Here is a 22,961-nt window from a genome sequence, read left to right as displayed (position 1 = left end):
ACAGCCACCGCCCCGCCCGAGTTCGGAAGTAAGCCCCTTCACGACCTGCAGCTGGCTTCGTGATCTCGGCAGCCTTGCAGTTTTCCTCCGGGCCAGGTGGGGTCGGGCGGAGGCGGTGGGACCGCGGCTGGCCCGACCACGCACCCGCCGTGACCCGTCCCCCACACTCCCTCCCGGCCGCCGGTAAACGCAATCACTTAATGAGTCCACGAACACCTCTGCTTAACCCACTTTGCGACCCGCGCCGGTCGACCCGGCCTGCCGGATCGGTTTGCAGCAGCGACGCGGCTGCAGATCCCCCCATCCCTCCCCGCGCGCCGCCCCCGAACCAGCCTTGGGAGATGTCGCTCTCCAAAGTGGTCGGACGGGTTGGGGTGTCCGCTCCCGAGGGCAGAGATGCACCAACTAGTTCATAAATATTTCCATCCGTTAATCTTCCATATGTGTCGGCTGGGCGATTTGCGGATTTGGCCTGTTTACAAACCAATCGCAGTGTGCGCGGCTGAGTGAGCTCGTCAGGATGGGTTGAAAACAGGTGTGCGTGACTGCTGCGCTGACGGATGGAGAGAGACGGCACGCTCCCGGCCGAGAGAACCGCTCTCAAATTGCCTTGAGTTACGTGTCCGTCGCTCTGCATTGCGCTACTGCTGCTGATCTCAGAGTGAAGTGATCGGAGCAACAGGAGCGGCGGCAGCAGCGGTCGGATGACGAACCGGCAATGTCGGCCGGGCGGCGGCGGCGGCGGAGATGGGGGCAATTCAAATCGATTTACTCATTCCAACCTGGACAGTCCTTCTGAGAACACCTCTGCCCCAGTGACGTCACAAACGACAGAACTCGAGCGAGTGCGCGTGAATCAGAGCTCGGCCAGGATTGCGGATCCCGGCGTGCGCCGCCGCCGCCGCCGGCGTCACATTCGTCACATTCCTCGGTAGCTCGCGTTTCCGAGGGTGTGCCTGTCGGTTCTTCTCCGACCAGATCATGTAGACCATTCGCACAAATGTGTCGCACGGGTGACTCTGGTGAGTTTCTCCCAGCCCGTTCACGGTGCTCCTCTCTTCGCAGAAGGCGTTTCGCAGTAATCTGGGTGCGAAGAGTTCACCGCAGAGTTTTAGCGCGTGGCCGCCTCTGCAGCCGCCCGCGCTGTTCGCGTTTTGCAGAGAGCAGAGCGGATCGCCCCGGTCGCCGCCTCTGGCCGTGCGGACCGTGGTTATCAGCTCGAAGGAGTGAGCCGCCCTCTGCCTCCATAAATCCTGCGGCGCTCTGCGAAACCCGTGTCGGCGCTCCAATTAAGGTGCGCACGAGGCAGCGGGAGCAGCGGCGGCGACGGGCCGACGGACGGCCCTGTCTGACCGGCCACGGACGGGATGGATGGGCTCGGCTGACCGACCGACATTTCTTCTAACCAGCTGGCTGGCTGTCATGTGTGTCCATCTGAGTTTTACTAACTGAAAGACGCGTCCATCTAACCGCCAAACTTGCTGACAGGCGTGGCTTCTGACCACCGGCAGATGCACCCATCTGACCGGCTGACCGACCTGCTGACCGGTCGGACAAAGAGACCGGACCTGGCTGCGCCGTTCTCCGTCTCACAATCACCTACTCTGCAGCTGAGACCGCGCAACGTCCGCGTCGCTACATGCTCCAGTACCGATACAGTTCATCGGCGCCGAAACGGACCGAATTAGAGAACAAAAGACGTTCGCGACGGGCGGTGGGGCTTACCTCATCACACGCCCTGCACTGCCTGTTTGTATGGAGATTTCACCCGCAGTCAAAGAACCACCTCCATCGGTTGTCGACAATTTATTATGCGATTGCGCCAGAAGACACTCAGAACACTAATAGTACTCTACATAAAATATGTAATAAAACACAACTGTATACACTCTCGCATCACAATGCACGTCAACAGACAAGGAGCTAGCACAGATAAAAGCTTAAATACACCTACTTTGACCGTTGTGTGTGTTTGGATGAACATCGGGTCGGAACGCACGCAATGACTTTAGGTGGAGTTCCAGCTCGTTGAAGGGGTGTGGCGATCCAATTACCCCTTCGACCGCGCCGCCCGCGCCCTGTGCTGGAACTCAGAGCTGGAGCGACCGACCGACCCTGGGGGCGGCCAGGGATGACAACGCCCCTCGGCCATCTGCAACAGTTCCAGGATGGGGGTGGGGTGGAATTTCTGAGGCGCACTAACGGGTGAATCTGCCCGCCGGTGGTCGGTGGTCGGTGACCGAGGGATGAATTTGTCGCGGGGTCGGGTCTATACCACAGCTATTGGTCTGGGTGCGGAGACCCAGTTCGACCGCCGAGGTGTTGCTTCATTTGCACACAATGCATCCGGCCGGCCCAGACAGTCATCGCCGACACCTCCATGACAGCAGACGGTCGGAACAGAGGCCATGCAGCGGTATATTGCGGGTCGGGAATGGCGAGCAGGGGAGGCGCGCGTTCAGTTTCATCACTTTGGCAGCTCAGAGGATAGAGTGCAGAGAGGCCATCACTTCAGTCAACACAGGACATATTTAATTCGAGGATCGATCCAGCGCAAAATGACGTGAATGGTCATGATGAGTACGTGCATCAACACAAACGGAGCAGAGACAGCAACTATAACCCAGCGCCTGGTAAGCTCTCTAATCTCTCCGGCTGCATAACACGGGTCCTATTGCACAGCTACTCGTACACAATCTTGGCTACCGCTGTCACCCCGGGGACGGCCGACAGCGGGACATGACATACACTCTCACATACGCAGGCAGACATACACAGCACACACGCTGCAGTCTGCGGAGCACTCTGCCGGGGCAGTTTTGTACTCAACATGGGGACCGCGCTAATACTGGAGGCAGCGGCCGGCGCCGGCCCGGGGCGCAGTATGGCACGGCCGCCGAGAGCGGATGGTCGTGAACGAGCCACGTGCGGCTCCCCGTGTGGACGCAACGTGGACAAGGCACGAGTGAGCGGCACGCGCGAGCAACGCGCGGCGATGAGTCCTAATTGACGCAGATCAGCGCGTGAAAAGCACGCGCACCCTGCGCATTCAGCGCCGAACTCGGCGCGAACACCGCGTGAGGCCGGAACTAGAAGCGAGGAGGAGAGTGACGCGGCGCGGCGGCGAGGTCTCACGTTCGAGCCGTGAGGTCGAGCGGCGTCTCGACGGCGGCCGGCCGCGTCACGGTCGACTCCTCGCTGCTCGAGAGGGAGGCGGCGCTGGAGGCGGCCGCGCTGTGCACCGACTCCGAGTCCGAGTCCGAGTCGACCGGCCGCGCCGCCGCCGGCAGCTCGGTGACTCCGCGAGTCGACAGGTCGATGGGCGTGTCCTGCTCGGGCGCGTCGGCGGCCGCCGTGGGGCTGGCCATCTTGGGCGGTGATGTGGCCATGGCGGCCTTCTTCTGGTAGAGCTCGCTCAGCTGCGCCGGCAGGTAGCTCTGCGGGAAGAGCAGCTTCTGCTGGTACGCCGCCGGGAAGAGCGGGTACGGCGTCTGCAGGGAGGCGAACGGTGAGAACGGCAGCGAGGCGGCCAGCGGCGACAGGAACGCCTTGTCGTAGAACAGCTGAGGCGGCAGCGCGCTGCCGTACGGGTGGAACCGGCCCAGCGGCGGCTTGCTGTCTGACGTGTCTGACGACGGGCTCTTGGCCGGGTTGGAGGCCTCGGACGGGGGCGGGGAGCACTTGGTGGCCGGTGGAGGCTCGGTCGGCTCGGCAGAGTCACCGTTCTTGATGGGACTGAGGCCGGCGCTGAACCCGTTGAAGCCGTTGCCGTTGTGCATGCTCTGGTTACCGTCCATCACCTGATGTGCCTGCTCCTGCATCAGACAGTGGATCTTGAACCAGTTGGAGCGTCTGCCGTAGCGCGAGCCCGACTTGGACATGCCTACCATCAGGCACTTGCGGAGGCGGCAGGCCTTGCACGAGGTGCGGTTCTTCTTGTTGATGACGCATCGGCCGTTGTTCTTGCACTCGTTCAGCGACGAGAGGTTGTTGTAGGTCCGCCCGAAAAAGGACTGCGAACAGATGACACCCGTCAGCCGCGGTTACGGTCTCACCTCGCCACCGGTGTATATGCGATGTGACAGTGCCTGACAGAATCAGCTCGCATTGATCGCGTTATTTCGCAGCTGTCACAAATGCTAAAGCTGAGTATTCTAATGGGATGCTAATGCAGTTGAAAATCTAGACATCATACGAGCACAGAGATAGTCTAGGCGCCGGCTATTTATCTTAGGGTACGTCGTGTTTTAAACAGTGATACCGGACGCATCAGCGATGCACATACATAGACAATCACAAGTGAGTCAGTCCGCCCGGTACCCCCGCCTGCACCGCTCCGGACCCGTCTCGTAATTGGGGCCCGCACCTCTCCCAGGCTCCGTAGAGGGTGGATCGACACTGTAATTAATTACTGTTACGCTTCATGTTCCGCCGCTCGGCTTCAGTCTTTTATCTCTCATATAATGAAAATATGACGATGCTAAAAGCATTGTTTCCCCGAAGATGTGGGTCCATTGGGTGGGCGAGTGCAGCCATGGATTGGTTGTTTTAGCCCTGTTCTCTCCCGTAAACGTCGCTGTGATAAAGACCGCGGCTCGGGCGGCCGGCTAGTAATGGGACGAATAAATATCAAACATAAAGTCCTAACAATCGCAGCTGCGGACCTTATTTTATCATCACTAATGTACACAGGTCGCCGTGTGTCGTTAAAGTTTTTATGAAAATTGAGCTATCAGCGTCGCCGTAGAGTGCGGGGTTATGATCTTTCGCCCTTTCACGGGTGGCCGCGGCAATCATTACACCCACGGGCCTATCGGACTTTTTGTCAGCAACACTAACATACGCACCAAAATGCCGACGACGCTTCGAACGACGGCAAAAAGGCGAAAGCAGAGCGAGCTTTACGGGCATGGCGCGACCCTCGGACCGGTCTCCTCTCGACATTACCAAAAAGCCCGTGCACCTCTGAGCCGGCGCCGACCCGTCCCAAGCCATCGCCGCCAGAACCGTGACTCGACTACGCAAAGGGAGCGATGTTGGTAAACTGTCCATGTCATGCGTTTTTGGAATGAATAAACTGTATTTTATTCCGTGAAAGTCCCCGACGAATCAAGATGACGACCACCAGCGACTACGAGACACGGTGACATTAAAGCTCGCCCAACAAAAACGCCATTTAACTCGCGACAAAAACTCCAACGGCCATCAAGTATTACCTAATTGCCGAATTTACTTGTTTTTATAGCTGCTGTGTGTAGTCGAGTGCATTGTTGGCTAAATGCTAAACTGTGTTTGTGATTTATGTCTTAGGAAGTATGCGGGCTGGATGAGCGTCTAAAAAGTGGCCGCACGCCGAACGCACGAGCTGCCAGCGGTCAGAGGAGCACGACAGGAATCCTATAACGTGACATTTTAGTGCACTGTTTGTGCCCTCCACTGGTCGCACTTGGCCTACAACACATCGCGCTTGCCATTCAGGCATGCTCTGACCGACATCACCGGCAAAAGTTGCATCATTGAACTGGTCCGCGTTTGAGTAGGGGTCTGCCGCGCCTGGGCCTCCTCTGCCAGACGGATGTTCAGACTCGTGCTGGTGGAGTTATCGACTTCGGCTACTGCGATACGTCCCGGGGCTTTCTGGTGACGTCTAAGAGGTCCCGAATGAGTTACAGTTTACCGATATCGCGCGATCTGACGGCGGCGGACGGCGGGTCAGTCGGTCTGGTCTGGTCCCGCACCCGTCCGAGGGATCACGGACCGGGTCAGACGACAGCTCGTGACACTAACACGGCCGGCGCGCCGCCGGTACGTGATTGCAGCAGCTTAAGTAGCTGCCGGACCTCCGATGAGCTCGATAAGTTGCGCCGCCGCTGTCACCGGAGACGGGTGATGTCACGGCTCTCGGCGGATGGCGCTCTCGCTGAATAAGCGCGACACACCTCGGCCGGCCCTCGGTATGGTGGTCGCGCGCGCGGCCCTGCACCGCACCCCCCGGCGCTGGCTCGGTATGGTTTGGCGGGTGTGCATGATTGACACGCCGATGGCCCGGCTGCCCTGGATCGTGACCGGACAGTGGTGAGACTCGCTCCGGCGCGGCCACACTAGGCTATCGCCGGTCGGCGGACGGAGTGAGGTGAGCTGTCGTCACCGTTCACACCGCCGCCGCTCTCTATAGCCATCGCCACCTCTAGCAGACAGTTGCGTTGCCCAAGCGCGCGCAGGACGGGTCTGGACGTCTGTAAGGCGTTGATACATACCTTGCAGCCCTCGCAGGTGAAGGCACCGAAGTGGAACCCGGCAGCCGGCTCCCCGCAGACTTTGCATAACTGGTTCATCTGGAAAAGAGGGAAAGCTCACATGAGCGCGGAGCATTGTCTGGCGCGTCGTATCACCAGGTCAGCATGTCTGGCTGACCTCAGGTCACTGACCGTCTCACCACCCGCACGGAGACAGCATGCCAGAGATCTGGTGCAGCTCGAGCCCGCCCTACACTCCTGCAGATCATGAATCCGTAATTGACAGGTTGGACTTTTCCCAGTCGCCGCAGCAGCGCGGCGGACCGGTCACCGGTCCTCCTGTCACCGGTCACTCAGTCAGTGTGACGTCACTGGTCCGACAGTGACGTCACAGGACTAACAGTGACGCGTGTCACTGACTGTGGTTTCTCCTCGGTCCACTGACTGAGGCGAACATCGGCAAACACGGCGCGAATTTCTACACCGTGATTATCCAGTCTCACCGGTCGTGGAGACGCTGTCGCGATGCGCCGACGCCAATCGGTCTATTCATGCTCGCGCTGTGTGCTCGGCCTGTCCACGCGGCCGGTTTGTGTGGGAGTGGGGTTCTCAGCGTGACGTCAAACTGCGCTCCGCGGCTCGCCGTTCGCGGATCACTGATGACAGACGACGTTCCGGGATGTTAAGCCGCGCGGTCGAGAATTAGAATCAATCGGTCGCTCGGTGGCTGCGAAAACGGCGCCGCGCTACTGCGTAACTCGACGGGTTTCTCTCCTATGATGGAGGGCTTCGGGGGAATAGATTATCGGTGCCGGCGTTTGATCCCGAGGTAATTAGGGCGGCTTCTTGGAACGGCCATTTCTCACTAGTGGCCACCACCGCTGAAATCTGCAGTCTATTTCCGAGACTGACCCTCCGAATCTGGCCTGTTATCATTTTGATGCGATCTTCTGTGTGCTTTTCAATCATTTGTTTTCCCCAACAATAAATAACACACGCGCGTGTATACTTATTCACAGCTGCGCATTATCATGACGTACAAAATTGATCTTAATGGCTATTTAATAAACTGTTCTTGTCCTAATCCATTTCTTACCTCACACCCTAATTTCAGCCGGAATAATTTAGTCGGTTGACAAGGTATTGTTTCGGCCTCGCCGAGGGCGTGTCCGGTGATACAGTGGAGAGCAGGGGTGCCGCGGGGTCAGGGCGGGCGGGCGCCCGGGCCCGCTGACCCCCGCACTGGGTCAGGTGCCGGCCGGCGCCCTGATGAGATGCGCCACCTCGGACCGCGCCGCCCGACTCGTTCACCACGAACCGTCAGCCGGCGGTCGGTCGAACCGCGGCACAGATCGACCGGTAGCCGGTGACGGCGTCAGCGCTGATGACGTACCCCTCCGCGTCATCGGGCGGGCCGGCCGCGGGGGCGATCGGTCTGATGACGGCCTGAGGTCTGCGCCAGTCTCCAGTAGTGAGAATTAGGTGTCCAGTCTCTTCGACGGCTCCAGAACTGGTCTGACACGAAATTATCCGGAGCGCGAACGTTATCGGATGATGGACCTAGAATCATCCTGATTGACAGAATCCATATCGACCGGCCGCTCGGGTGGTCCAACCGGTCACGTGATTCCACCCCTCAGCGTTGCGAGCGGTCACGTGTGCTGGGGTGGCAACAGCTGGCCGCCGCCTCGGGCTTTTCCGACTATACACGGCTATTAATATCGGGTGATTGCGTTTTTACTGGGCCGGCTGAATACGAAATACCGCCTTGCTGGAGCGCGTCGCGGCCCGCGAGGCGTTCGCTCCAATTCGCTCGGAGCGCCGGCTAGCGACCGGAGGCACCTCTCATCTGCGCCAGATAAACGCCAATTGACGTTAATTATATTGCAGGCTCTGAACTATGCATCAGCGTGCAGCTCTGCCGAACGAGCTCCGAAGTGCCGGAGCGTTCGGCGAGTCGACCGGCGCGGCGCCGCTCTGTGAATCCGTGCACAGAGCGGGCCAGCTCCGCCTAAATGGCCAGGACAAATTCCCGCCAGACTGGGGAGAAAGGCGAGCAGTGAGATTGCAGCCTGTGAGCGATTTACGAGCTGCCCTGCAATGGAAACGGGGACAGCTGCATTCTGTGCAATGCGCTCGGCTACAGAGCAGCGGAATTTGCATAGTGGTCGTCTGCTTTGTGGGGACGCGCAGTCGGAGGTAACGGCCGCCTTAGTGGTCCTCTTAGACCTCCGGGCAAAGGGCGAGAAGAGCAAACGAGCAGGGGAATGAGCTAACACCCCTCGCGCCGCAGGCAGGCCGGTGAGCGAGAACCGCGATGTCCGAATTCCTCAGTCACGAGTCACCTTTATCCGATCTCGATCTTGCCTTGAAAGCGCTGCCCAGTGTTTATAGACGGCGGTGACTTGCTCCCGGGTAAAGAGCGACTCACGAGAGGGGGCTGGCGCCGCCGGCGGCTGGGGGAGCGGAGGGGGGGGGGCAGAACGGCAGACGGCCGCCACCGCCGCAGTGAAAGTAGAGGAGGTCGCGAGGAGCGCCGATTGGTATTCCATGCCGGCCTGTGTCGCGCACGGCCTCGCGCGGTGGTCATCTGCAGCCGCAGGCGACCGGCGCCGCCGCTGTGAGCCGACGAACCGGCACGCGCTCCGCATTTGCAACAAACGAGTTCAGCTCGAGCTGACGCTCGAGGCGACAGAGGAGACGGCTCGGCAGCGGCGGCTGCTATTGACGTCCGAAGGGCATCGTGAAGGGTCGAATCGAACCACCGGTGCCGAGGCTGCCGGGTCGCAGAGGGGCTGCACGAACCCCTCCGCGGCTAAGTGGCCGGAAAACCTGTCCGTGCCGACACGGCGCGGCAAACGCCTGACGTCACAGAGACCGCTTTACACCCGGGGCGTGACTGGTTCATCATCTCGCCAACGCTCTGCTCCCATTGAGGTGTCGTTAAATCAGTGCACGCCGCTTCCCGAAACGGCTCTAAAACACCGTTGGGGCGCGCGGATGCCCGAGCGGTCAGGGGGCACCGACGTGGCGGCGGCGGCGGCCGTGCGGACAGAGTGGCCACCAGAGCGGGCGCCGCGGCCGCGGCCGTGGAGCCGTCCAGTCGGTAGAGCACGGCTGCTTTCCCGCGCCACCTCAGCCGCCAGTGACCCCGACGTCCACCACACAGCGGGAATCGAGCTTAGCTGCAAAACTATTGCCCGCATCCATATTCAAAACGGCTTGGCGGACGCCATTAGACGCATACATAAAGCAAACGGGCGAATTAAGCGTCCATATTTTGGGGTGAAAGTGACATAGCTTTGTGGCGCTGCGGCGGCGGCCTCAGTCGTCTGTTCGCGCCGTGCTGACGCTGCTCGTGGTCGGCCTGTGAGCCAATAGACGTGCGCTAATCAATTGGACAAATAAAACGGCCCCATAAACGTGTCGCGCTCGGTTTGCGTGCCCGGATGGAGGGAGATTGGGGGAGCGCGGCCGGCGCGAGGCCTTGGCGCCGAGGTGTTTGCCTGGCTCGGCGATTGTGCGGGATGGAGCTGTTTGCAGCGCCGCAGAGCACGCGCCGTTACAGTTACATCCGAACTCGCTCACCACAACGGCGATTGAGACATTTATACTGCTCACTGTTGTTTTCGGTTAAGTTATGACAATCATAAACCATATACTGCGCGCGCACGGTACCGGTGACTCCGGGCCTTCGCGGCAAAATATGTAGCACTGAAAATGTCAGGAGAACTAATAAAACTACACGTGGCAAATGAATCTCAACTGGCGACGTTGGACGTCTACATTTTGTGTCGGCCGACGAGCCCGCACTAGATTACACGTGTTGTCTCCCAGTGCGACGGAATTTAAAGCGACAGCGCCGCCCGCGCGTTGCCGGCACTGTTATTGAAGTCTGCCGCAGGCGCGCTGTTCTGGATCGCTTGTGTTGCATCTCATTAACGTTCTCTGAACTCTGTGCACAAAAGGTCTCGACAATGCGAGGTATCTGCACTGTTCGTGCGTTGAGAAACACAAAACAGGCGGGTAATTGTTGCGCCGATTTCAGTGCACATAAAGCAGTGGTGCATTCAGAGCAGTCGCCAGTCGCGAAAGGCCCGTGTAGTCCCTGCTGCTGCCGCCGCTGAGCGAACTGAACCCTTTGACCTCAGTCAGCCTCCACGGTGGCCTATGTGACCATATTTAGCAATGTCAGCTCTCCAAGCCGGAGCTCACATCATCTTCCGTCGCCGCCGTCCCAGAGGTCAGGCCAGCAGCACTTTATTGGGTGGGGTTTTTGTTCGGTTAGACGCCGGGACAGGTCAGAAAAACGCCGTGCCATCCCAGCCTCACCTTGCCCGCGGCAGACATCGACGAGTGGGGAGGTCCGCCCAGAGCAGTTTTTGTGGCAAATCGGCGTGTAACGATGGTGAATGTGTGGAATTCAGGCACTGTGATTTTGGTGTAACTCGGTAAGGTTAAGATAGCACCTTTTTATATCCAATGGAAGTAAGAAAATGTGGGTTTATAATCAACATGAACAAAATGTATTCGTGGGTCGTGGAAGTCTAAATATAGTGATATGACTATCCATTTCCGGACGTTATACCTGCATTAAAAGTTTGAGCGCTTTAGGCACGGCTAGCTGCTTCCTTGTCCATAAATCTTTGCGGTCAGAGCGCATTGGGCAGACAGACAGTGCGAATCCCAGGCCGGATGTTACCTCGTCTCATCTCAGTAACTCGCACCCCCAATTTAGCACTCTGGACAGCCTCCATCCCACGAGGCAACGACCGCCCTGCAGTGGCGCGAGGAGCTGCTCTTCCGGTCACTCAGCGCACGGGCCGATACTGTTCCGGTTCGTGTTATGAATGATTTCCGGCGGTGGGCCGCGTCTCCGCCGGCGTGGGAACGTCGGTAACGACCAGGGCCGGCCAACCATCTCGGCCGAGAGACAATCGGCGCGCAGCCAGGCTGAACCCGACCTGGGAACCGCCGGGCCCGCCCCGCCGCCCGGCAGCCGCCAGAGCTGGTGAACTGTGCGGGCCGATGTTATAATAGTAACGTCCGTCGGCGCTACCGTGTGATCAATTACTGGCGGCGACGAACCGAGGGCGTGTGACGACAGGAAGCTGGTCGACATCCGAGGACATGGTCAGGCGGCTCTCGCTCCGCGCGCCGAGCCGCTGCGCTGGGAGACCGCCTGGGAAGCCGTTCCGATTCGCGACCTTTTATTGAACGGTGAAATGAGCGGTACTGATCGATTTCCACGGTCGGGTCTGATCTGGAACGGCGACGATCCGGCATGGGAGAGGGAGCAGGGTGATCACCGCCGGCCGGTCGGCCGACCCGGCCCGGCGCCGGACGCTGAGGGGCCCTGGCCGGCCTCCGCGGGCCGAGGACATAAATGGACGATGTAATGTCGGCCCACATGCGATTATGATGCATGTGCGTGCGACTTGCCGGCCGAGTTGCTACGTTTACGACATGTCATTACGATACAGAGCACGGAAGACAAATGATGTCCGCCTGATTAATGCGATGTTCATGCAAATGTAACGGAAAATTAATTTGAGACAGGACGAACAACAAGAGCCAGAGGATGCTATTCAGATTTGTGCTAAGTAAGACGTCAAAACACACCGACTGCCGCCGCGGGTAACATATGGCAGTTAACCTCGCAACCCCCGTGTGCGCGAGTCAATTCTAAAGGTCGCCGCCGTCCTGCTCGCCAACTATTTCTCAAGATGGGCGGAGCGATGAACCACCTCCTGACACAGTCCATATTTCATCCCGCTATAGAACTCTGACACGGTCGGAGATCAATGATATCCCGCTACAGTGGACCACCGGGCGGAGAGAACAGTATGGGACCGCGCCAACGACAGCGCCTAACATGCCCACGAACTAGCACAAGTGCAGGTAAGTTCCCTATCGCGCAAAACCGTTTAGTGATGGGTTTAACTGACCCGCAGAACACGATGTCAGCTGTGGGAATGTTTCTGTACCCACACAAACGCCCATACCACGCATAGTTATCTCACTGCGATTCCAGTGAGATATGGAGCATGTGATCAAGGAAACTGCCTCGTTCCTGCTTCCCACTTCCAGTTCTATCTCAGCGTTGCGCCGTTCAGTGGGAAATTACACCACCTCTCTGGGCCCGGCGCGTGGTGTCGACTCCGTTGCACCGGCGCGCCGGTCGCCATCGGCCGCCTCTGTTCAGCGTGAGAACAGCGCGCGGCGACCGGCCCACCGGCATAATTCTGTGGTAACGGCGAACTGTCGGAGCACGACGTGAGCCGGAGCACGGCCGGTGGCCGCCCCCGCGCAGTCGCCGCTGCCTCGGCGTTATTAGAGGTAACTACATCGGACAGCAGCATCGCGGCCAACAAAATCTTATGGATTATCATGGTTCTATATTTTATAAAATGTTTCATGATGTGTGGAATAGAAGAGCAAAAGGTAAAATTTTAACCAAACATCCCAGCTCTTGCTCCAATGCTTTATCACGGGATCAAATCGCAATATGAGATAACGAGATCAACAGGATCCTGGTCTAGTTGCAATGTTTATTATTATTTTCCTTGGATTGTAGGGTTACATCTAATGAGATAAATTGTATTTTCCTACAATTATCTAGAGCTAACAAGACTTGCCTGAAGAACAATTACATAATCAGCCTTTCGTTCTTGGTACGAGCATTAAAAAGAAACAATGTATCCAGCGTGACAGCGCCTTCACAAAATCACCGACTGAACCGTGTCGTACATTGCCTTTTTCACCAGCTCGCTCAGCTGAGAGTTCCCGCAGTTTGGCGGTAGCCAGCTGTACCCGGACCGCGGCCAGCGCGGCGGTCGCGCGCCCACCGCAAACGGCGCCGTGCGCGCGCGTGGCGGAACAGGGCACCGACGGTAATGGGCCGCGACGTGGTGACCAAGTCATCCGCGGGTGCCGACCGTTCCCACCTGGGCCGGCCCGCTTCCGGGCGACTCCCCGAGATCATATGGAGCGGAACTGGCGTGGGAACCGCCCTGCGGCGACGGGGGACCTGCGTCCCACCTTCCGGACTTGACAAAGGGGGACTTGAACATAGGCGAGAGAATTTACTAGGCTAGAGAGCCTGTTCAAAGTTGTAGCAATGCGATAACTGTTTCTAAATTTGCATTCGTTCTCGGCGGCATTGTCGGTCGCAACTCGCAATCACGGACCGTTTCTCAGCGGGCAGCAGCGATGGACCCGGCGAACGCGATGTAAACGCGGCCGGTGCTGTTGGGGCTGAGTGACAGAGTGCTGAGTGAGTGCCGACTGAGTGTCGAGTGCCGCCGGCCCGACTGACTGAGTGACAGCCCCGGGTCGACACTCTGCGCCGGATACGCCCCGGTGCAGCCGGTCTCGGCGCGAGGTTCAGTCGTGTTAGGTGGCTATCGGTGTCGATCGAGAGCTGCGACCCGGCCCGGTGCTATGTCTCGGCAAAGCCGTGGTGCGGTGCCGCCCCGGCCTCGGTCACACGTGCAAACCCCGGTCAGTGGAGGCGCCCGGGTCGCGAACTGAATAGAATCAGTGGCTGAGGAATTACCGAACACTGTGTAGGGGTACTCGCCGGAGAGTGGTGGTGTATAGATTTGTAGCGTCGGCTGCCGAGCTTGTAAAACATCGCTCGGCCCTGCTGTAACTGCCACGAGTGTAGTAACGGAGGGCTATAAAGCGCAAATGTGATAACAAGCGGCGGTGTTTGTGAGTCTCGGAGAACCAGGTGCACGCGGGCAATAGTTGATGGAGTTGTAAGGAACAAAATCGTCAATAATCTGAGATGTTTTTGAATGCGTGGTGACGCGTGGTTTCAAAGTGATTTTGCATTTAACAAGGAGAATGAGAGAGTTGATGCTCAGCTTCATTTTTTATACTTGACAGCGCATTATATGAAGCCTCAGTTTCGTACAGTGGGGTATGTTATCCTGAAAACTAAAATGCAACACAAAAACGTAGCTACAACGGCGGTCAGATTCAAGACTGCAGTGCGGCACACAAGACTAGCATTGGAGACTGCATTACCGCACACAAGGCTAACTCTGGAGACTGCACCGCAGTACACTGGACTTCTTCAGGAGACTGCATTGCCGCACAGGAGACTAGCACTAGAGACTGCATTGCCGAGTGGAAGGCTAACCGAGCGACTGCGTGTGGAACAAGAGCGTAACACCGGCGGCCGACCCGAGCTGCGGAGTGCAGCCGGCCGACCGCGGGGAGTACAGCCGACAGGTCGGGTTACCCAGCTCCCGCTCCTTCTGTGGCAGGGAAACCCGACCACCTGTTGATTTGTGGCCTGTGTCCACGAATTGGATTACCATTGTTTTCGCGTCATGGTATGGATCGATGACAGGCCTAATTAGAAGAAGTGAGTCAATACGAGATTTGAGGTTCAGAGATGCCTTACGAGCTCACGAAGGTGTAACGGACGTAGTTTCGCAATACTTTTATTGATATCTCTGTCCTATTTCTGCACACAGTGGTAAGTCATCAGAAATGTTCTCCCTGTAGCAGCTTGACCTCACAAGTAACTTTGAGTGACTGCACTAAACCTTAATCTCAACATATAACAAGAGATTACACGAAATAATGTGTAACAAATCATAAATTGGAGTTTGACCAATAAAATGTGATTTGTTTTCGCACTTCATCATGTGGGTGACTTTTACTAAAACCGTTGTCCAGACTGTCCTTGCATTCCTGTCAATTTTTGTCGGCTCTCTCCGAAAATATACCTTAAATCCCTTGGTAACCAGCTGTGAAGATGAAAAGTGGCCAATGTCAGAACACTCTTTTCTCAAGCAGTTCCTGGAAAATCAGCGATTTTTATCCAGGTCAAGAGCTGGCGACCGCTACCCCATTGTATTGTCTCTGTGCATTCAGTATTGACATTAAGCCTGCGCAAAATGACTCGTGCGATCCAAGACTAAAACCCAAGCCCGCAGCACAAAGCTTCAAAATATGTGACCGTGATATGCCGCAGTCTTTGAGAGTTGCACAATCGAAGTCAAACATCCTGGTGCCGCTTGCGCGGGCGCTATCCTCACTTCCTTGGTTTATCCAGCTTCTATTTAGTGCAGTCAGGTTTCTAAGGCAAGCGCCACGCACAAGTGGCGGCCGTAATAAAAGGAGACGGGAGCCAGGAGAGGGCAAGGCAAAGACAAGACAGCTATACTGGTGCATGACGCAAGCCAGATAGGATGAACAGAGGCGCAGATACGATTGCTCAGAGGCCGAACAGAGAGTATGGCTGTCTTTATAAAGCTCGCACAGAGCTTGAATTAAAAGTTAAATGAGCGTTGTTTTTTCAAACAAAGAGGTGAAATGGTTTATGCAATCTCTAGTATGTACTTTAAACCGTAATTTGTCATCCTAACAATGCAATCTAATCATTATCTAACCTCCCCGACACCTGAATATCACCATAATGCCAGACTGTAAACGTATTTTGGTGTAACCCAACCAATTCAACCAGCTCTTCCCGTCTGAAGCGGTTCGGACCACTCGCCGAAGACGGCGGCGGCGGCGGCGGCGGCGGCGGCGGGTGGTACGTCGGTCTGTGACCGCCGTGGAGCCAGCGGCACCGACAAGCCGTCCGTGACATTAACTGTATCACGTCGTAAGGCGGCGCGCTGCGGTGCCGTGTGAGAGGCGACACAGACGAGCGCCCCTCTCCCACGGAGAGCGTTGCCGTCGCCGCCGCCAGTGCATGCTGCAATTAGTTTATAACACTGCGGACACAGGCTAGCGCGCGCCGGCCGACGAGCCCGGCTGACAACTGGACTGCGCAGTGGAATGGAGGCCAGGCGGCGCGGAGCCTCCGTACATTGCCAGGCCATGCGGGGATGAGTGGCAAGAAGATATTGGCAGTTACACATATCTATCGCCTGAATTGCGCTCTAATTCAAGTAAGTTTGATTTGGACTTGTGCTTTGATAATGTAGCACGTTATGTTATTTTATTGAATGATAACTCGGTCTTCATCGACATATTGATGATAACTTAGTTCAAACATGTATGCGGCTGAGATTTACAGTGACTTGGGCACTTCACAAATGGCCTCCGTTGTTACAGTTCGGTGAGTTATGATATTTCCTTTATAGCCCTCCCCGTCCATTTCGCTAATTCATACAGCGGCCGTGACCGTGTGATTATCCCAACACCGTGTCTATAATATATATCTCGCCTTATCTAACATTGTCATAAAGCGTGCTGCCTAGTCTGGAGCATTTATAACAAGTAGCCCGAGCGGGCACTTAGATGCATTGATAACTCGGGCTTACGAATAGACCAGTCGTATGGACGGGCAGCGCTCTTGTCTTCGGTCGGCCCCATGCCGAGAGCGCCACTCGTGTTTGTAACGTCTAATGTGCCGCATGTGCTCGCCACTGCTCCCTACGACACTAACGGGGGGCACAGCGTGATATGATTTGCATAGCAATGTGAACATATAACTCGACAATGTGGGCATACCAGAGGATAGCCATCTGTAACATGATTCGATCCGTTGTACATGCGTCATTGTGATTATATTTCAGCCGGAGCAAATTAATTGATCTCGTTCGGCGCGCATTAGGCAGGCGCACCGCTAATTTCATTGTAACGACTCCCAGGTGCATGATCTAAATCAGAATCAAACTGTGTCCGGGAACAAAGACAGCACAGTGCAATTGTGAGGTATAAGAGGTGAAGGTAGCCGCACGAAGCCCAGTCATGTCTCCAGCCGGGTAACACTTGCGTTGCACGGTTCGTGATGCAGCACAACCCTATGACAAATGCGCTTAAAAGAAAAATCCCTAAGCGCCACTCTTCGCGCCGGCTAAATAGGTTTCAGCTGCTCGAGTAGGCTGCGTCCGTTTTCGCCTCGCTTTAATGGCACCATGAATGTGTCAGCGCCGGGCGTCTCGGCGACTTTAAAAGGGGTCGTCGCCGGTCCCACGTTTGGAACTGGCCTCCTACATTAGCCAGACGGCCGTGTTTACGGTAAGGTCGACTGGAGCGCACCTTGAGGTGTTGGGTTCCATAGTTACGACGGTTTCTGGAGACAGCGGTAGCGGCTGTTCCGAGTCACAATCGGACTCATCTGGAGCAGTATTACGGTGCGGGAGTGAGAGAAGTGGGACGGACAGATCTGGACCACGTTCTGGTAAGACTGTCAGACTACTCGTACTGTGACAGAGAGACCGCCCGACTGCCCCCGTCACCGCACCGTCTCCTTCCCGGCCGAGCCCACCGCAAACCGTCTCTGATGTTTCCGCTCACTTCCGCCGCTTTGCAGGCGGCCCGGCGGTCGCAACAATGAGCAATGCGGCCCATTTGACTTGGCTCCAAACAATGGAGAGAGGACGGCTTCCAGCGGTCGCCGTCGCGTCCGTGGTATGCGACGCTTTGCACACTCGACCCGGCCAGTCACTGTGGGTTCGTCCCAGACCCTGCCCGCTCCCTGCCCGGCTCTCAGCCGCGACCCGCTCCCAGGCCACTGCCGAGCCGCCGCATGGACATTTTCGGCCATTTAGCGCCGAATTATCCGTATCATTATGTGTGTTTTGCCATTGAGTGAGCCTCACGAGCGACATTAGGGGAGCGGGCCGAGCGGCGGCCGAGACTCGAAGCGCACCTGCTTGCGATGCGTCGCCTGCGCCGGCGATTACGCGAGCACAGTGGCAGTCCGTGAGAGTAGAGTGGCTGGGAGGCTGCCGACGGCGCTGGAACGTGCGCGCGGACCGCTGAGGATGGGGCGAGAGGCGGTACCACGGCGGTGGTCCGATGGAGGAGACTGCTGCCGCGGCGGGTGGAGTGCGATGTCGCCAGGGTGGCGGTGACTGTGCGCACTTCTGTTGTCTCAGCAGGACGGCCCTGCGCAGTCTGCGCGGACCGGACGCTTTCTAATAACAGGCGACCGGCCGCCCCGGCAGCCTCTCCACGCCAAAGTCAATAGAATCTGTAGCGGCGTCACCGTTTGTTTCTGGTGGCATCTGGGTCAGTCTGCTCGTCAGTCGTCCGGCGACAGCTCGAATGTCGCGTGCCACGTCTCGCATTTCGTATCTCATGTCTCTCGCGTGCGGCTACTAGCGTCATAATGCTGTGACAGACCCATTGCTAATACAGACCCAATATTATTGTGATGGCCAATCGCCCATCGCGGTATCAATCGGTCGGCCTATATCAAAGCTCGGCAATGACGGCCGATATGGGAGCGGAGCCGGGCTGATATCTCAGACAGCCCTGCACCGGGGCTTTTCCACTGTGTGCTGATGCGCAGCTGTTGTCAGCAGATACCGTGTGGCAATGCTACATATATAACAAGATTTATGGCGAATCATTGAACAAACGGAGGGCTCTGCTTTGAGACCAGATGGGTGTTCTGCATGTAAGGAGAACGTTATTTACATTCTTGTACGAACGGTGAAATGCAGTTTGACTCGCACGACTGGTTTTGCATCATATAAAATATTCGTACGGAGGGCTGAGAATATTCCGTTCTCGCTCCAGTGGTTTCTGGCCGCTGAGTCGGCTTGGTCACCGCTCCAGATCGGTCCCACGCCATTGACTCATTGATACTCCCCGGTTGACACTGACCGTGTCACGCGGTGGTGTGACCCGCCGCCACCGGCCGTCGCCTCCAGCGGGCCATGAAAGCCGGCCGGACCGACACCGTGAGACCGTAAAGCAGCTTCAGAGCGCCTGTTTGTCGCCAAGGCGCCGCTTAAACGCCCCAAATGTATTCACATCGGGGCACGATAACCCACCGCTGTGCCGCTCAGCCCGCTACGCTAATGAATAGCGCTGCTCTAAAGCGTTTGTAAAGTGGTGTTTTGGAGGGGCGGCGCCCATACATCATCTAGCAACACGCACGATGAATGCTCGGACTGCGTTTCCGGACCGTCCACGGGCGGGCGCGCGCACAAGGGACGCTTACAACAGCGCGGAGCTGAAGCACGGCGAGGGAATGCCAACAAGCCAGTCGTCGATACATGGCCGGCAACGTGTCCAAATGCCGCCGGCCTCGGAAGGCAAACGGCTTTTCGAAGGGCCGATGAGAGTTGCCTGCACAAGCAGCGAACAAGCCCCTGCATACATACACTGTGCGATAAAGTGAGGCTGAAAAACGGTGCGCCTCGCGCCCGGTTGCTTCATGGGGTGTGATCAGAGATTTAGATCGCAAGATACGCACAAGTGGAGTAACAAAAACTAACACACCGCTGTTTTTGTGTATGGATGACATGCGCAAATACTTGCACTACATCACTCGCTTGTTCTAATTGTTGCATAATGATGAAGTTTTTATTACATCTGAGCTGTTTCGCCTAATGTGCTAAATGTTACCGAAAGTTGCATCTTGTCACCTATTGCGTTGTCGCAGAATTTCTTACAGTCTAGTCAGCTGTGCTTTTTGTCGAAATTATTATTATCTTACTAAAGGGAGTTGCACTAATAATCATTTTCTATACTTGTAGCACACACCTTATTCTGTCTTTTTTTCGATGACATTGCGTGCTCAAAAGCAGAACATTTACCTACCAGCATTTGTAGCACGAATACACCGTGAGAAACAACACGAAGCATAGCGGTTGTATCAGGTCCATGAGGTCAGCATTTTTGTTATGCTTTTAAACATATCTCATGCAAACAATGTTCGCTGTAAAGTATTGCCGTCTTATCCCAATTAACCAATTGCGGTACTTTTAATCAATTTCTTATTTGAATATGCTAGCAATCGAAATGTGTAAGTGTGCCCTCAGTGCCTTGATTTATAGCACAACGAATAATGCGTCCTCATCACGAAAGGCATCGAGATAAACGTTGTGCTAAATAAAACGAACACATCATCATAAGCGAACTGTATGGATTTCCCAAAGAAGTCTATCAAACACTTTTTATGAATTAGCGGTCATGAAAATTGTCATGCGTATTTCATGATGCTCTTGATTCAAAAACAAAATGTATGTTGCTTTATAAAGTATGTTGGCCTGGTATACACATGAGCCGCCACAAACTTTTTGAACATATCTCGACAGGCCACTCGCACTTCAACTCAACTTTTCATTACATAGTGCCACGATATATTAATGTTTGTTGTCAATAATCAAATCTAGAAGGATATTCGCACAATTCAACAGTTATATCGTTGTTAGGTATCTGCTATCAACATCGAAATGCGCTATTTTTGCTAGTCATGAGCATATGTGGAAATCAGAACGCTAAATTTATAAGCCTTGAAACTAAGAAGGGCACTAACGTCCCAGACAAAAAAAAACAGAGCGAACCATCAAACGTGAGCTAAAACAGGACTATTCGACCTTATCATACAAGCTGAACATGGTCACATACCTCGAAGTTGAAGTTGGGAGCGGCTCCTGCCGATGGCAGATTCACGTTCATCAGCAGACGAGGACGACCACGGGTCAGACAGCTGAGGGCGCCGTCCGGACCGTCTCTCTTCTGTCTCTGAGCGTCTCGGCTGCTGCGTCTCTGTGCGTCTCTGTGCGTGTCACGGGGTCAGTTTGGGGGGCGCCGGACCGCGCAGCGTCTCAGCACACACCTCCCTGCAACACGTCTGCAAGTGCACTGGCCGCCTCCGCAGCTGCCGGCCGCCGCGCTGCTCGGCCTCAGATGCGGACGGCCGCTCATTGGTCGCATCTTCGTCTTGGGGGCAGCGACGGCCAGTAGAGCACGTTCCGCCAACCAGATTGGCGGACAGGAGACACAGGATGGCTGGTTGGACAAGGCCGCGGCTCGGGCCGGCGGCGGCGCGCGGCTATCCTGTGTCAGGTGTGAGCGCTGGGCTGTGGGACGGCTCAGCCCAGTTGGTCGGGCCGAGTGCTCCGCAGAGCGGCGGGTCGCGATCAGATGTCGCGGGGGCCCGGCGGCCCCGCGCTGCGGCGGCCCCCCCCTCCCCCACCCGCCACCAGCCGCGCTGCCGGCAAAAGAGAGGTATCAGGTGTTCAGTGATCATATTCTGTTGCAATTACTGGCGCGTGTGGCTGGGGAAGAAAGCTCATTTGGCCGATGAAATTAAACACTGGTTTTCTTGGATAGAACTTGTAACCGCTTGTGTATAAAAACCAAGCTTCGAACAGCATTCAGAATTCAAAATGTTAGAAATTTTCTGCCCAACCAGGCTGAAACGTAAGTGAATCTTATCTTGCTTACCTGATTTTTGTATATTTTATTCCACTAGGACAATTTATATAAAACTAATATAGCATTAAATTTCGTCAGTGTTTTAGTGAACCATTAAAAAGCATATCTATGTTATCGGGCATTCATGCGAACAATTTTTGTCGATTAAGAATGCCCAGACGATATTCAACTGATAGTGCATCTTCGTTTGGTAGTCAAAGATTAAAGTATCCGTCAGAAAGGGTGCTTATATAATACATTTTGTGTACAACCAGCCGATCGATTTGTTCCCGTAACAACACCATGGTGGTCAGTGGTGAACCAGTAAACGAGAACGATAAATGTTCCCTGTTACACGATATCAACTGGTTATGTCTCAAAAGTGCAGAGTACGCCTAATATCTTTCACGACTAGGAAAGTATGGTCGATTTTCTCATGTTGCCGCCCTATGAAGTGTGTGAGATATATTCAGCTATTTTCCTGGGCCCATATTGCGACTGATGTTGGCTCCCACGGTTTGTGCACCGTTGAAAATCGAGATGAATCACAGAACGCTAAATCGTACATGTCGTTTGATAGAAACGTGGGGTGAGCAAATGTCAGTAAGTATTTCACAACAGCGTGCTGATATTTTATCCATAAACTGCTGACAGAAGTATCACAAATACAACGATTTATGTAGGTATCGTATATTTTTTATCAATAAATTTCTAGCATCCTCTTCTATATCTTGTATGTCTTACGCTAAGAACGACAAACTCATTTTCATATAAGCAGCCCAGAATTTTCAGCATAGCCGCTTTGCACGCAAGAGCAGAAATAGTCGGCTTGTTTTCGAGAAGACGAGGCGCTAACGGATGAGCACGTGCAGAATGTGGAGCCTTTCCTGCCGGTCCCGCCAGTCCAGTTCACGGACTAAGCCGACAGGACAGGGTGTTACATCTGGCACCACCAGTCCGCCCGGATCAGCGCGCGGTGTTCCGCCTTCCGCACGAGCGGGCCCCAGCGGCGACTCCGGGAACCCGCGCGGAAGCCGCCCCCCGGCCAGATTGCGGGGAGTTGCCACATAACGAGGTGAGCAGTGATAAGGATAGGACACGCGATGAAAAAGAAATATTTCGACCCACTGGCAAAGTAGCGTTAATTACCGACGCGTGCCTACGCAGAATTGGAGACACTGCTTAGCTTTATTATTGGTTTTCCGAGAGAAGACAATACGATAATGCCGGCCGCAGCTATTCTCGACATTCGCCAGCAAGCATGCCCCATTCCTCTCCTTGCACGAGACGGTGGTTTCGTGCAAATAAACCGCCATATGCTCAAACGCAATGGTTTATTTTTATTAATCACTTAACAGTCTGTTCAATCGCAACAGAAATGTAGTGAAGCTCACTTTTCAATTTGAATCAATTGAAAAATTGATTATTTCTATTAATTAAAGTACACTTGAAGTTCAATATAAATTTATGTTAAGATGATGGTTTTTTATCAGCATGCTGCTTCAATTATTGACATCATCTTTTTCTTGAGAAATGTTTGACTGTCTCGCCTCTCAGTCGATCATTTTTATTTTATACTTTTCATATAGCATC

The 22,961-nt window shown here is 55.3% G+C and overlaps 1 protein-coding gene across 1 annotated transcript; it reads right to left on the bottom strand.

Moving 5' to 3' along the window:
• Positions 1-1,790: 1,790 nt before the first annotated feature.
• Positions 1,791-20,815, bottom strand: LOC122385750 (protein embryonic gonad-like). The gene is made up of 3 exons (XM_043374235.1): positions 20,577-20,815; positions 6,258-6,335; positions 1,791-4,013 (listed from the first exon to the last, which is right to left on the bottom strand). Exons 1-3 carry the CDS (start codon positions 20,625-20,627, stop codon positions 3,132-3,134), a joined length of 1,011 nt encoding a protein of 336 aa, XP_043230170.1. The 5' UTR covers positions 20,628-20,815; the 3' UTR covers positions 1,791-3,131.
• Positions 20,816-22,961: the final 2,146 nt, after the last annotated feature.

The sequence above is a fragment of the Amphibalanus amphitrite genome, unplaced genomic scaffold (assembly GCF_019059575.1).
Source record: "Amphibalanus amphitrite isolate SeventyFive unplaced genomic scaffold, NRLGWU_Aamphi_draft 000229F_arrow, whole genome shotgun sequence".
Taxonomy (NCBI): Eukaryota; Metazoa; Arthropoda; class Thecostraca; order Balanomorpha; family Balanidae; genus Amphibalanus; species Amphibalanus amphitrite.
This window is presented reverse-complemented; position numbering and strand designations above follow the sequence as displayed.